The 15,933-nt window shown below is 33.6% G+C and overlaps 1 protein-coding gene across 1 annotated transcript in view; it reads left to right on the top strand.

Annotated features, from left to right (window-relative positions):
- Positions 1-13,114, top strand: part of clrn1 (clarin 1) — a 14,151-nt gene extending 1,037 nt beyond the window's left edge. Inside the window, exons 2-3 of the mRNA XM_048161728.1 lie at positions 4,302-4,481; positions 11,531-13,114. Coding sequence (XP_048017685.1) covers positions 4,302-4,481; positions 11,531-11,796 — 446 coding nt within the window. The 3' untranslated portion in view covers positions 11,797-13,114. The remainder of the gene's footprint in view (positions 1-4,301; positions 4,482-11,530) is intronic.
- Positions 13,115-15,933: the final 2,819 nt, after the last annotated feature.

Here is a 15,933-nt window from a genome sequence, read left to right as displayed (position 1 = left end):
TTACTCACCCCCATGTCATCCAAGATGTTCATGTCTTTCTTTTTTCAGTTGAAAAGAAATTAAGGTTTTTGATGAAAACATTCCATATAGTGGACTTCAGTGGACTCCAAATGGTTGAAGGTCAAAATGTCAGTTTCATTACAGCTACAAAACGTTCTACACGATCCCAGACTTGGAATTAGGGTCTTATATAGAGAAACCATCGCTCATTTTCTAAAAAAACAAAAACAAAACAAAACAAAAAAAACTTATATACGTTTTCACCATAAATGATCTTGAACTAGTTCTCTTCTTCTTCTCTATTAGAATTCCAGCAGTGTAGACACTGCTAAGTGTATTACTGCCCTCCACAGGTTAAAGTTTGAACTAATTGTTATATACTTGCACTAGCATATTGTATATGACAATTTAGTTCAAACTTTGACCTGTGGAGGGCAGTAATACACTTAGCAGCGTCTACACTGCCGGAATTTTAATAGAGAAGAAGAAGAGAACTAGTTCAAGATGAGCATTTATGGTTAAAACGTATATAATTTTTTTTTTTTTTTAGAAAATGAGCGATGGTTTCTCTAGATAAGACCCTTATTTCTCGTCTGGGATCGCTGTAAACTGTAATTTTGACCTTCAACCGTTTGGGCTCCAGTGAAGTCCACTATAAGGAGAATAATCCTGGAATGTTTTCATCAAAAACCTTAATTTCTTTTCGACTAAAGAAAGAAAGACATGAACATCTTGAATGACATGGGGGGGGGGAGTAAATTATCAGGAAATTTTAATTTGAAAGTGAACTAATCCTTTAAGATCATTTTTTTTTTTTCTGACACAGTTTAACTCAAAGATCTTATTACCATTTTTTTTTAACTATAGTGAATAAACTGTATTAATGAATGAAATGTTCAAGGTGTCTGGATACATTTTGGTTTGAGTGTGTATGACTTTCTTCTTTCAGATGAAAACAGTCAGAGTTATATTAAATATAATTGTCCTGGCTCTTACAAGCTTTATAATAGCAGTTAATAGAGAATGAGATTTTGAAGCCCAAAAAAGCACATCCATCCATCATAAAAGTAATCCACACGGCTCTGGAGTGTTAATAAAGGCCTTCTGAAGTGAAGTAATGCATTTTTGTAAGAAAAATATCCATATTTAAAACTTTATAAACTATAATAACTAGCTTCTGGCAGATGGCTGTACGTGTCAATTTACGGCGAAAAAGTAACCTCTGACCCGACGCATGACGGAATGGAATGGGTTTTTTGGCCTAAATCGACGTGCATGCGGCCGTCTGCCGGAAACTAGATATTTTAGTTTATAAAGTTTTTAAATATGGATACTTTTCTTACACAAACCCATTGCTTCTCTTCAGAAGGCCTTTATTAACACACTGGAGTCGTATGGTTTACGTTTATGTTGGACGGATGCACTTTTTTGGGCTTCACAATCTCATCTTCTATTTACTGCCATTATAAAGCTTGGAAGAGCCAGGACAGATAGTCATTCACACATAGGATGGCTTGAGGGTGAGTAAATCATGGGGTAATTTTCATTTTTTGGTGAACTATCCCCTTAAAAACACACCAGAAATATAAAGAGTAGCCTATACTTCAGGGCTCTAGCAATGCAATACAAGACAAATTGCAATACTACATGTGCATATGCGACTCCAAAAGTATTTGGACACTTAAACACTTAAATTGTACCAATGTTGTTGCAATAAATAAAAAGCATGACAATTCACAAACAGATATGCTGTACAAAAAGAAGAAAGTATTGTGATTGTTGTGGTTACAAATATTAGTGATCACTGATCAGAAAAACTCTTGCATCATTTATTTGCAGGTGCCACTTTCTTTGTAATTTTGTGTCAAATTCAATGACATTAATACATTTTTAAATGTGGCTCCCCTGAAGTTACTATATGGTATCAGAAGGCTTGGTATATATTGCACGAGTCATATGGGCTATTATGCTGCTTTTGCATCCTATTTGAAGCCTTAAAAGCTCTAAATAAATGCTTGGAAAAGAGCAACCAATGTATTCTCCTTTTTGTCTCCTTGTGTGCTATAGAAGAAAGAAAGTTTTCGAACAACATGAGTTTGAGTACATGATGACAGAATTTTAAATATTAGATAAAACATCCATTTAAATGTCCAAATACTTTTTGAGGCCACTGACATGTAACAAACCTATTTCAAATTATTAAAAAAACAAAACAATTGACCTCCACACACACACACACACACGCTGGGTTTCCATGTTTTATGGGAACTTTCCATAGACATAATGATTTTTATACTGCACAAACTGTATATTATATCCCCTAACCCTAAACCTATACCCATCACAGAAAACTTTCTGCATTTTTACATTTTCAAAAACATCACCCAGTATGATTTATTAAGCTGTTTTCCAAAAATGTCCCCACAAGAACAAGGATTTCAGATATTGCCATCTTTCTTCATTTTGTCCCCATAATGTATGGGAATACCTGAAACACACACACACACACCATTTTTTTCAGCTATCATCAATGCTTTGTAAAATTGTTCCTCCAAATGTCATCACACATGCATAGCAAGTACATCCTCTTGAAAGTACTTTTAATATTTTTCATTAGAAGTGGTATGTAGCTTTCAGTTTTTCAGTTGTTTTATCTTGAGTTTTGGGAGGGATTTGTCTCATTTTATGGGGCTCAACCGATGGATCATTTATGACAGCTTCATGTACAACAGCATTCTTCCCTAATGAGATCTGGAAAAGGCCCAGATTCCAGAGCCAGTCTTTTAGCAGAACAAAAGATTATTGTCATCGTAAATTTGTTATTCTCACAAGAAGATGCATAAAAATTGAGGACAGGAAGTTTAGTTTAGTTTAATTTTATTGTCCATTCTGTTTGTCACAGAGTGTAAATTTGTCTTTGACACTGTTATGTTAATGCATATAGGCTATTCACAAATACATCCACATAAATGCTTACATATCGACACGAACACAGAATTAAACAGAATTAGCAATCCGATCTCATGGCAATTCGTACGTATTTTACGAGGTGGCTAATTTGTACGAATTCATACAACCTCACTCATACAAATTCATAAGTTTTTTGCTAAATCATACGTTTTTTTTACGAGTTGACAAATTCGTATGAATTTATACGAATGACCTACCACAAACTCCGCCCCTAAACCTACCCGTCACTGGGGTTTAGTCAAATCGTACGAATTTGTACGAGTGAGCCACCTCGTAAAATACGTACGAATTGGTCGAGAGATAGCGTTGGAATTAGACTAAACTGCATAATTCCTTGACACGTCCAAACATCCCACGATAAAATTAATAAAAAAGATAATACTGATAATATTAAGTTAACAGAGATTACTTTTAATGAGTGAAATCCTTTTTCATACCTACACAGTACACTGTAAATAATTATTTTATAACTTTAGAAGTTATAAAGTAAAACAAAGATAACTGGAGTATATTTTACAAGAAAAAACTATTTCAGACTTTCTACTTCAGAATTTCATGTTTAATTCATTGTATTACTTGGCAATTCTTTGTAAAAAAAAAAAAAAAAAATTAAAAATTGTGAAATTTACAAAAAAAACAAAGAGAATCCCGCACACTATCAATACTTGCAAAAACGTATCAAAAATATTTTATTAGCAATTAGCATAAACATACTAAACTCCATTACATTTAAAATGATAACATGACCAATCACAGTGAAGAATCATCAATTTCCAATCAAGTTGAAAGACTATATTAATCACATTATATATATATATATATATATATATATATTTTTTTTTTTTTTTTTTAAATGGTCATGTTATCATTTTAAATGTAATGGAGTTTGAATGACCAAAACATTGCAAATAAAATATTTTTGATACATTTTTGCAAGTATTGATAGTGTGCGGGATTCTCTCTTTTTTTTTTTTTTTTTTTTTTTTTTAGAATTTTGACTTTTTTGGTCTTCTGTCCAACGCACCTATCCATTACCTACAGGTGTGTGACGGTAATTGCTAATTATGAAATTTACTAGCAATTTCTGAGTGAAAATTGTTTCTATGCCAAATTTTCAGATAATCTTATAGTGATCAGTCAAAAGGAAACACATGCAACAATCACTCACAATAGCTAGTGAGATTGAACACATTGATGACAAATGGAAAACTGATTACATTGCAGTACATTTTACTCACATATGAATCATAATGATTCATAGCCTTACCCTCACCTACAGTTTAAACTCAAATGATGGTGATCATGTTAGAAATCTCTTTTTTTCTGTGTAGTTTTCCCTGACCTGATGGATGTGGTTCCAGCCAGTCTACATGTGAGCGTGATCTTCTTCTGCGCGGTGCTCATCGTCTTCTCCACGGTGTCCTGTGCGTTCTTCTTCTACAATGCCTTCGGAAGCCCATATGAGACACTGCATGGACCCCAGGGCCTTTACCTCTGGAACATGATAAGCTGTAAGACCTTACACAAACATAGACACAGACACACCCACTGGGTTTTCATGTTTTATGGGGACTTTCCATAGACATAATGATTGTAATACTGTACAAACTGTATTTTCTATCGCCTAACTATAAACCTACCCATCACAGAAAACTTTCTGCATTTTTACTTTTTTTTTTACCACTTAATATGATTTATAAGCTGTTTTCCTCATGTAGACCAAACAATGTCCCCACAAGGACAAGGATTTCAGATATTGCCATCTTTGTGGGGACATTTTGTCCTCATAACATAGGGAATACCTGTACCACACACACACACACACACACACACACACACACACACACACACACACACACACACACACACACACACACACACACACACACAGAGTTGAAAGAGTTCCCATATGCCAGATTTCCTTAACTATTCTGTCCAACTCATCAATTATTAATAATAATAATTTAGTAAATAAAATTAAGTTAATCAAATGATTTAGTAAATATAAATAATTAGTAAATATAATACAATTAAAAATGTACTTAAGTTCATAAGAAAAACTAAATGTATTATATTAAATGATGTGAGATACATTTCAAGCATTTACACATTTTTAAATAGAAAGAGTCATTGGCAATGTAAAGTTTTTTTTTACCAGGTCAATAGATGCTTGAATTCTTGAATCTTGAGACAAAATCCAGATCCCGAAGACAGTATGTGATAAATATTTCACGCATACATCCACTCAGACAGGGTCTATACTGAACCACGATAGAAACGAGCCTCTACAATTGTTCATCTCTTAGTTGTGAGAAAGTGAGCTCAGCTATCCTGAGAAGAGAGAATTGCATGATAAATAAATAAAGTGATGGAAATGAATGCGCTTGGTGGAACTGGCCAGATTTCCACTCCATCTGTGGTGTCAGGTGCCTCTGTTGTGTTTGTACTGATGGAGGCCATTTGACCTGTCCACACAATTGAACCATTAAGTCAAAAAATGAAGCAGGATCACTTGCAGTGATGAGAAGAGAGAATACTGTAGTAAACATTAGAGATTAATAGCATTCCGAAGCTTTGAGATGCCACTGATTTCATGTAGCTAGCAATTTCATCATTTCATATATACTATAATACTGTAATATGGAACAAGAGCGATATGTCTTTGCTACATTGTGAAAATAGTCAGCATGGCTGGAACACTGTACTGACTGAACTGAAGCCAGTACTGTAACTTTATGAAATTTTGTATATATATATATATATATATATATATATATATATATATATATATATATATATATATATATATATATATATATATATAAACAAAGCAGTTATCTGAGAAAATTGGGACCATATGTTTCTGTACTAAATCTAAATGCAGTCTCTAATATGGATTTTCAATTTTGAGACACTTTATATTAAGTTTCTTGTTAAAACAAAAGGATATCTCTTCTGCTCATCAAGGCTGCCTTTATTTGGTCAAAAATACAGTATAACACAATTTAAAATAAAAATTTAAAATAATTATAAAAACTGTTTTGTATTTGAATATATTTTAAAATATTATTTATTGTGATCAAAGCTGAATTTTTAGCATCATTACTTCAGGCTTCAGTGTCACATGATCCTTCAGAAATCATTCTAATATGATGATTTGCTCTGAAAGAATCATTTTTGTTGATGAAATCCATTTTGCTGGTTCATATTTTGTGGAAACTGTGATACACAGTTTTGTTTTTTTTTGTTTTTTGGGATGAATAGAAAGTTCAAAAGAACATCATTTATTTGAAATAGTAAAGACAATGTTAATGTTTCAACAGATTTCTGTCACTTTTGATCAATTTAATGCATCCTTCCTAAATAAAAGTTTTAACTTCTTTAAAAAAAGAAAAGAAAAGAAAAAAATCTTACTTAATTTTAACCCATTCATTACCTCTTTTAATGAAATAATGTGTCAAATGTTAATGTTAGTTCAACATAAATGAAAATTCTGTTGATTTACTCACCCTTGTGTTTTTCTAAACCTGTTTGGTTTTCTTTTCTCCGTGGAGCACAAAAGGAGATGTGTGGTCGCCGGCAAAATATATCCATTGTCTATTGTCAATAGTGCAGTGATGTATGAAGCACAGCTCACAAAGTAGTCACTTTCAAACCAATCTTCTATTGAAACCTTAAGAATAGACAAAAAGTCTTATAAAATTAATATACTTTCTTATAAAAGTCTTATAAAATGCTAAGTAATTCTACTGAAAACCATTCAAATATATTGCACCAAGACATCAATGACGGTAAATGCCATTTGTTCTCCTTCTGCGTCTCATGACTGATCATTAAACGCGATATCTACTCCAAAGGGCAAGACTTTCAGTAATGCTTTGGACTATTCCTCACAATGTGTTAGTCATATGAACTATTGTGGTATTTTTATGGTAATTTTTCTGCCCTGACAGTATAAATCACCATCCACTAGCATTGTATGAGACAGAAGACAGACAGAATTGTTATTTTGAGCTGTATTTGAAGGCCCTAAAAAGGCTAACTGTAGATAAAGTATCTCTTATACTTGCTAAGATAAAGTGCGCTTATAAATGGCGAGGTAAGCAAAGTTCCTTTACAGTAAAGGGATGTGGTTAAAACCTAAGCTTCAAGAATAGACCCTTCAACAGTTGGTTGCTTAGAGACTTCTCTCATTCAAAGCATGATATGGAAGTTGCAATTGTCTTTTCTTCTCTATTGTGACGTACATCTGAGAGAACCGGCTTCTCGAACAAGTACAGATGTGGGGTGGGAATTGATTTTGTCAATCAGGAATTGATTTGTTTGCTATTGGTGGATCTTTGCTATTGGTTGCCCCACCCTCACTCCAGTAAACACATCATCAGAGAAGAGAAGAGATGAGCTGCAAGAAGGGCTTTAAGATTAGAAGGATACATGAATTAAAGGTGCAATAGCGAAAAATGACAGATGGAGCAATAATAACTGACATGATCCATGATATCATGATATTTTTAGTGATATTTGTAAATTGTCTTTCTAAATGTTTCGTTAGCATGTTGCTAATGTACTGTTAAATGTGGTTAAAGTTACCATCGTTTCTTACTGTATTCACGGAGACAAGACTGTCGTTATTTTCATTTTGTAAACATTTTGTAAACACTATAATGCGTAAACACAACTTCATTCTTTATAAATCTCTCCAACAGTGTGTAATGTTAGCTTTAGCCACGGAGCACCATCAAACTCATTCAGAATCAAATGTAAACATCCAAATAAATACTATACTTACATGATCCGATGTATGCAAGCAGTATGCATGACGAACATCTTGTAAAGATCCGTTTTGAGGGTTATATTAGCTGTGTAAACTGTGTTTATGCTGTTCAAGGCAAGCGGGAGCTCCGGGGGAGGGGGAGCACGAGAATTAAAGGGGCCGCAACCTATATATCGGTGCATAGTTAATGATGCCCCAAAATAGGCAGTTAAAAAAATGAATTAAAAAAAATGTATGGGGTATTTTGAGCTGAAACTTCACAGACACATTCAGGGGACACCTTAGACTTATATTACATCTTTTAAAAAGACATTCTACGGCACCTTTAAGAAAAAATAAAGTAATAATGTGCACAGATAAATCATTTATAATAATTACTGCAATATTCTATAGTAAAATAAGAATTCGTCCTGGGGACATTACAAGTTTTTGCATTCCATAAAGCCAAAATTATATGGGGAACTTTCAAACATGAAAATGACAGGGACCTTAAATGTATTCTAAATGTACAATATCAAAATCCTCTCAAATTTGTAAATGGGGATTTTTGGAACGGGTCAAACGCAGATAGAACCTTCTAATTCTAATAAAAAAACACCTTTCGCTTGGAATTCTAAGGTTCTATCTGCCCAAAAAATTAATTGAAGCAATAATTTTCAAGAAACACAAACAGTTTACTTGTTTTAAAACACAAAATTAGTGTTGTAACAATGTGTTGACATGCATGAGAAAGTTAAATTCAATGGTTTTATAACATTTATATTTTAAATGAATATTTTTTTCTTGTTCGAGTTAAGCATAAAAGGCAGTGCTAAATCTTTTGTCTAGTGCAAATGTTAAATTTAGGTAGGAATATGATGGGTAATTTAACACATTATTGCAGGAACCATTTAAAGTCTAAGTTTCCTCTTGTTTAGACAGAAAGCAGCTACTGTAATACATCTGAGCAGGACTTTATTCCACAGAAAGTGGGACATGTACAATGGCTTTCTCTCTACACATCAGTATGGCTGAAATAACATGCTAACGTTTACTGTTGTAATTAAGACCCCATCGATACATTATTTAATATTTGACCTTTAAGGCTTAATAATTTAAAATTTAAGACATTTTAAGAGTAAACAACTTCAAGAAAACAGACAATGCTTCAGCAAAGTTATTTAACAAAGTTTAATAAACATTGAAAAATGTTTCATTGACTGTATATAATTAAAAATATTTCACATTTAAAATATTTAAATTACTTCAACAATGCAACAACAACTTGGTAAAAACCACCAACAATGTAAAATTTAACTTAACTTTAATTTAACCTTAATCCAGTGTGCCATAGCGTATAGCTTTATAGCTACATAGTACATACAGCTCAGTTCAAGTACACAGGGTGGATCAAGGTTAAAACATAACCTAATATATACATAACTTTCCCTCGTATGACAATGACATGACTGGAGTAAAGCAAATAGACTACAAAAACCGGACCTATCCTCTTAATAGCGCTACTGGCTAACGTTAGCGTGGTGTCTAACTGAAAATAACTCCTCAGCCATCAGATACAACAAAACACACAAAAAGACTGTAATACCCTGGAATTTGGGCTGCTGTCATTGACATTAAATAAAATAGTCCATCATGAGGTTTCTAATAAACATCACGTTGTGTGAAATTATTTAGTCTTCTCTTCACTGATTTAGCTTTTTTATGCGATCTCTTCCGCTATCGCGGCAACATGACAAAGAACGCTGATCCTGATTGGCTCCTCGTGTGTGCATTCGAAGTGCTGATTGGCTCACGCAGATAGAACCAAATTAGAGTGCGACTGTGTAGATACAACCTTTTTGTTTTCTAAAAAAAGTACCAAAATGTACACAACAAAAGAAACATCACATAATGTAAATAAGTTGTCACAGAATATGAATATGTGAATAACTCAATTTTGACAAAAATGTCAGATAGAACCTTATAGTTCCAAGGGGACGAATTGTCAATTTTGATTTCATGGTGACTTTAAATGAAAAAAAAAAAAAAAAAAGATAAAAAAATGAAAAGGGTACTTGTTGGTACTTGTGTTTTTTCTCGCAATTGCGAGTTTATACCTCATAATTCAGACTTTATCAGAATTGTGTGTATATCTCACAATACAAACTTTATAACTTGCAATTGCAAGTTTATATCTCACATTTCTGACTTTCACATACTCACACATAATAATTTTCATTTTTTGTATACTGTCTATAACATATTTCCTTTGTGCGTCACTGCCATTTCACTATGAAGAAAACAAGAGTATGGATGCACATGAATTAATAAAGCTGTATTTGGCTTTCATTATGGTAGTATAGAGTACCTCAGAGATGACGTGTTTTTGTATGCAAATCCCGGAAGCGAGTTAGCATTTTAGGATTTCCGGTTCCATCGCCCTAAAGTCGATTTTTTTTTAAACCTTTATTGTGTCTTAAAAACAGCGGTTGCTAACAAGTTGCTAAAAGGGACTACTTCCTTTGGTGAGGACATTAGACGTCATCATGACAAACAGGACATTTGGACAGCATTTCTCATGAAAAAGTGGATAAGTATTCATACACAGCGCAGATCATAATCAGCGAGCATGTTTATAAATAAAGTTGTTTTCTAAATAAAGTTTGAGGAAGCTTGGTGTTGGTGACGTTGATCCGCGACCATGGTGTGCTGTAGTCCATTTATAGCCTGCTGCTTCAAAATGTATAAATGTTGTGTTAAATTGTAAAGAGCATCTTGATAGACAAAACATGTAAATGTCTTAACCCTTTGTTAAACACAAAGCTTATTTTTTTGTGATTTTCCAAAAGTCTATGGGAAAAATGCATAGGCTTTCGATCAGGGCTAACTTACGGGTTGGCCTACAAAAACACATCATCTCTGAGGTAATCTATAGGCTATCTATCTCTAATATCACGGCCTTATGTCTGCTTTAACGCATACTTTGTGACGGCAGAGAAACCACGCCGTGAAATGGGCTGCTGGCGCAATATGGCTGTATCATGCATTGGGAAGGGCTTATAAAAAAGTGCTCAAATGTTGGAGTTCGTTAGAGCACTTTGTCTAGTACGAGAATGAATCCAGCTCATTTGTCTTTTTTTAAGTGTGAGCCTCCCTTATCTGGTCTATGTCAATGGCTCTGCTCGCAATAAGCACTGTTAGAAATGAATGAAGAAAATTAGCATTTCTCTGCCACCTGTAAGGATGCATTAAATCTGACAAAGTGGTTTAATAAAGGTGAAATACGACATGGCCTTGAAATATGACATACATATAGCCAAAATTTGAGCACCTTTTACTGTATCAATCTGTTTTTATGGACCCTTGAACTTGAGCTAATGGCTCAATACGGCTGTGTGAGCATTTGCCATGTCACAGCATGGTTTCTCGGCCGTCACAGAGCATGTGGACATAAACCAGCCATGGTATTAGAGATATACTGCCCTAAAAGCCAAAATTTGAGCAAATGGATCTTTTAATAATTCATGCACATCTATACTCTCGTTTTCTTTAATAAAATGGCAGTGGTGGAAAGGAAATAGGTTAGTATACACTGGACACTGTATGTGCACGCGAACGTTTCATGCAATAGTTTCTCGCACGCATGTGAAAGTCTGTATTTTCCCTTTGGGGTTCCGTAAGATATAAACTTGCACTTGCGAGATAAAAAGTCGCAATTTTTTTTTTTTTTTATTCCGTGGCAGAAAGCAGCTTCCATACAGAACAGCTTTTCTATTATGCAAAATGTATTATTGTGTTTCCTGACAGGTTTCTGTGCCTGCTTGGTCCTCATTCTGTTTTCCTCTGAGGTCAAGCTGCACCACCTGACCGAGATCATCTTCAACTTCAACGAGGGCAGCTTCGTCTACAAGACACAAGGCGAGAGGTACGACAGATCCTTCTGGCTCATCTTCCTCACCTTCCTCACGCACGGTCTCAACATCTTGCTCATCCGCCTGGCCGGGATCCAGTTTCCCTTTCAGGAGGCCAAAGAGTCAGACGCTAGCACAGGAGCTGCGGATATCATGTACTGACCACGATAACATCATGTTCTACTTCCTCCCCTGCACACGAGATCCTATCGCAGCGACTAGCACTTCTCACTTCAACAGGAGCCTTGAGAAAAGCAGCATGCGGTTTGTTTACAGCTGAACAGGCAAGGCACATTTGAGCCTCTTAAGCTGTTCAGTCCATGTGTGGCGGTGAACTTGGAGATGCTCGTGTGTCTGGAAGAGAAGGGTTCTTATCTCACAGCGGGGAGGCAGGAGCGAGGAACTCTTTCTTTCAAACAGTCCACTGACGGAGCATTCATTCTGTCAATCACTGAAACAATTAACGCTCACAATTTCAAACGGCTGATGAAAACACCCTGTAGTTTCCAGTCTGGCTGGGGACATTACAGTTTCCTTTCGCTGTGGATCTTTCATAGTCGCAACACAAAGGGATGCGACAATTGGCAATTCTACAGTGACCCCAAAAAGTATTTTGACACTTAAGCCACACTTAAATATGTATGAATGTCTGTGCATTAGATAACAAAATAATCAAACCATGCAGCACAAAAAGAAGTTTGTTTATACTGTACATCCATTAAAAATCACCAGACGATTGCAAAGTATTGGCAAAAATGGCTCAGAAATGTGAAGTTAGCTCTGAGCAGGGTTATTGTTAACTGAAACTAAAACTAAAACCATAAAAAGCATTATTTCATTATACTTGAAATAAACTAAACAACTGAAATAAAATAAAATATAAATTACACTTATTTTATTTCATTTTTCTCATTTCTCAAGTTCTAAAATAACTAAAACCGAATAACAACCCTCAAAACTAATAGTAATAAAAACACACAACAAAATTACTAAAACTTTCAAAATTAAAATATAAAAAACTTTTAAAACAGAAGATATTCAAATCTAATTCAAAATATGTAACAAAAACTGTAGGCTAATATTATATCACTGATACTAGAGTAACACTAGCTCTGAGATAAGATCTAGCATTATTTGTTTACAGGTGCCATGATCCATGTGGTTTGATATTTTGTTATCTAATGCAATGCCATTTATAGATTTTATGTGTTCGAGTTTTTAGCGTCACTGTATAATGATATTCAAATTTCTGATATTTTCCTACATATCCTTTACACAAAACAAGGATTGAAATGCTTAGAATTCTAAAAGTCACAACTAAAAAATAAATAAAATAAAAGAACCATATAATAATATCAATCTAAAATAATGTGTTGGCTTAAAAAAAAAAAAAAAAATAGTGAATTTACATTCAACCAACAAGCTACACCGAGTTAGATGAACTTAATTTGTAGCATAAACACAAATTTTCAAGTTGATTACTCAAAAAAATTAAGTTGCACCAACTGCCAGTTTTAGCCCTGGAACCAATTAATCGTATCTATTTCAGTTCAAATCAACAGATATCATAGCACATACCAGCATAACTTATTTAACATGTATACCAGCATAACATTTAATGAACAAGTAAGATATTACTTGTCACTAGCATTAGCGCAGTCATTGCTTATAGAGTCAGTGTAGTGTTTACCTTCATGTATCTACTCTTCAGCACAATGATAACCACAAAAACTTCAACATTACAAAAGCTCTTTTACATGTCAAACATAACAGCATTAAACACTAACAGGTCTTTCCCTTCACTAAAAACAAATAAATTAACACTCAATTTCAACATGTATTCTCCTTATCCATTCCTATGCAAAGCATGCTGGGAACTAGAATCTACTGCCTAATTTCCGAAGTTATCAAGACAATTTCATTAAGTTACTACAACCTCATTTAAAAAAAGCCAAGTAATGCAGAAATTTGAGTTTAAATTACAGACGATATTAAGTTGATGTAACAATCAACATTATTACGTCAAGAGAACTCAACAAAATAATGTTTGCAACTTAAAAAGTTTAATTAAAACAATACATTTGAATTTTTAACTTGCAACCATGCATTTATATATGTTGTGGTAACAGGTCCCCTGAATGACTTTTTAGTACCCAGCTACAACCATGGCTTTAAAATATCAGACACATGTAAAACACTGGCCATATACACACTGTAAAGTTTCAGGAGTGACAGCTGATCAAGTTTATGGAGATATTAAAGTGGAAAGGTGCGGGTTGTGATATTTTGGCCTTGTTTTCAATACAAACATTTGGATTTATCTTGTTTTAGTATGGGCTTTTTCTTGTTTCTTGTTTTTTTTTTTTTCTAGCAAGATCTGGTAACAAGAATGAGTCAAAGCTCGTACCATTTTCCCTGCGGTGTTCTTGCACCGCACACATACAGAAGAGAGACACACCTAGATGTGCATTTAAATATGTCAGTAACAACTAGTTGTTCAGTTTGGTTTCATACACACTGAGTAATATTTTAGTAAAATGCAGTTGTCACTCCTGTAAATTTCTCAACTGTGTGTGTAGGCCTGCAGAACAAGATTAATCACTAAAAAATGAACTGAAAACCGTATTTAACTGCAGTGTGTACACAGCCATTCATATTGATTAATAACACTTATCAGATGATCAATTTGGTTTTAATGTTATCATTAAAACATTTACATTTTAATGATATATACATTTAACATACATTTAACTACTAATATTCAATAATAATAATCTATTTGCATTTTCTTTATCATAAATAGCTAATTCTTACTTGTGTTATATGTGTTTATACACTCACATTGTGCCAATGTGCCACATTATTGATAACAAAATGTTTAATGAATGAAAGTTGTTGGTATTTGATGAGATGTTGAATTCCTAAACTATGTTTTTACACGATTTTAAGTCAATTCAAAATAATAATAAATTAAAAATGTAATTAAAAGACTGTACTGTCTGTTTAGTTATTTGATTACCGTATGGATATAGAATGAGAGGGGCCAAAAATGCAAAAAAAAAAAATGTATAAAAATACAAAATTATGTTATGCATAGGTATCGATTCTGAGACACTCTTTTTCATTGTTGTTATGGGAGTGCAGCTATTCTGCCTACTATGCATCCTGTTCCTTTACTCAAAATAAAATTTTATGAACGTTTCTAGTTTCAGTTTCTTTATAACGTATTGCTTTGCACTTTATAAACAAACAAAAATGACAGTATTGGATATAGTTTATACATGTTATGAACACAGAGTGTATTTGTGAGCTTTAAATCATCCAGAAACAATACCTTGAAAGAGGAGAAAAGCAGCTCTCATCACTGAAGACAATTTAAGAGCACAGCTTTGTTCCCACAGAATTCAAACCAACAGAAAAGAAACAAAGTACCCCACCTGCTGCCAGGAAACTGTAAATGAAAGGAGGCTTTCTGTCATGTTGTGAAGCCATGAGTCTGTCCACCTCCTGAATATAAAGTGTCTGGTATATAAGCAATGTGTTGGTGAAGTTGTTCACACTGAGGTTTGCAGTATTGGCAGAGCTTAAAGGATTCTCACCAGCCAAGCTGATAAAGAAGAGATAAGGTAGGTTTTTCAAACATCTGTTGTTGCAGTGTCAATGAAATGCAGTAATGGCAGGAAGAACGTGTGGGTCTGTGGTTGTGTGACAGCTTTAGGTTGACCTAATTTTAAAGCGACTCTGAGTTTGTACAAAAAAAAAAAAAAAAAAAAGAAAGAAAAAGACAAATGAAATATAATTTAATTACTTAAAGAAAGACAGAATTAACAGCTCAAGCTTTTGTTCAAAATTATTTAAAAAAGTTGGTAACACTTAAACTTACAAAAAGGTTTTATTTGTTAACATTTTTTATTAACAAGGGTTAAAAAAATGCTATGTACTCATAGTTCATGTTATTAAATAATGTTAAAAACAAGAGTTATCGAAAAGTTAATGAAAAACGTAATGATAAAAAGAAAACATGATTTATTTGTTTTTAATATTTATTTTGATTTAGGTAAACTGAAAACAAATTCTAATAACTTCATCATTTCTTACCTTACAAATATTCCAAGATCCAAAAAAAAAAAAAAAAAAAAAAAAAAAAAGAGCTATTATCATTATTTACTTGCATTATTCTGTACATATTATATTCTGTGGGAAAAGCAAAAACATGAACTCTCAAACTTTTCACACATCACTGCTTTATTTCCGGAACACAGTCATATTTGTCTCTGTTGTTGGTTAACCAGAATGCAT

Source organism: Megalobrama amblycephala, linkage group LG16 (genome assembly GCF_018812025.1).
Source record: "Megalobrama amblycephala isolate DHTTF-2021 linkage group LG16, ASM1881202v1, whole genome shotgun sequence".
Classification (NCBI taxonomy): domain Eukaryota; kingdom Metazoa; phylum Chordata; class Actinopteri; order Cypriniformes; family Xenocyprididae; genus Megalobrama; species Megalobrama amblycephala.
Note: the sequence above shows the minus strand (reverse complement) of the source record. Positions and strands in the feature narration are given on the sequence as shown.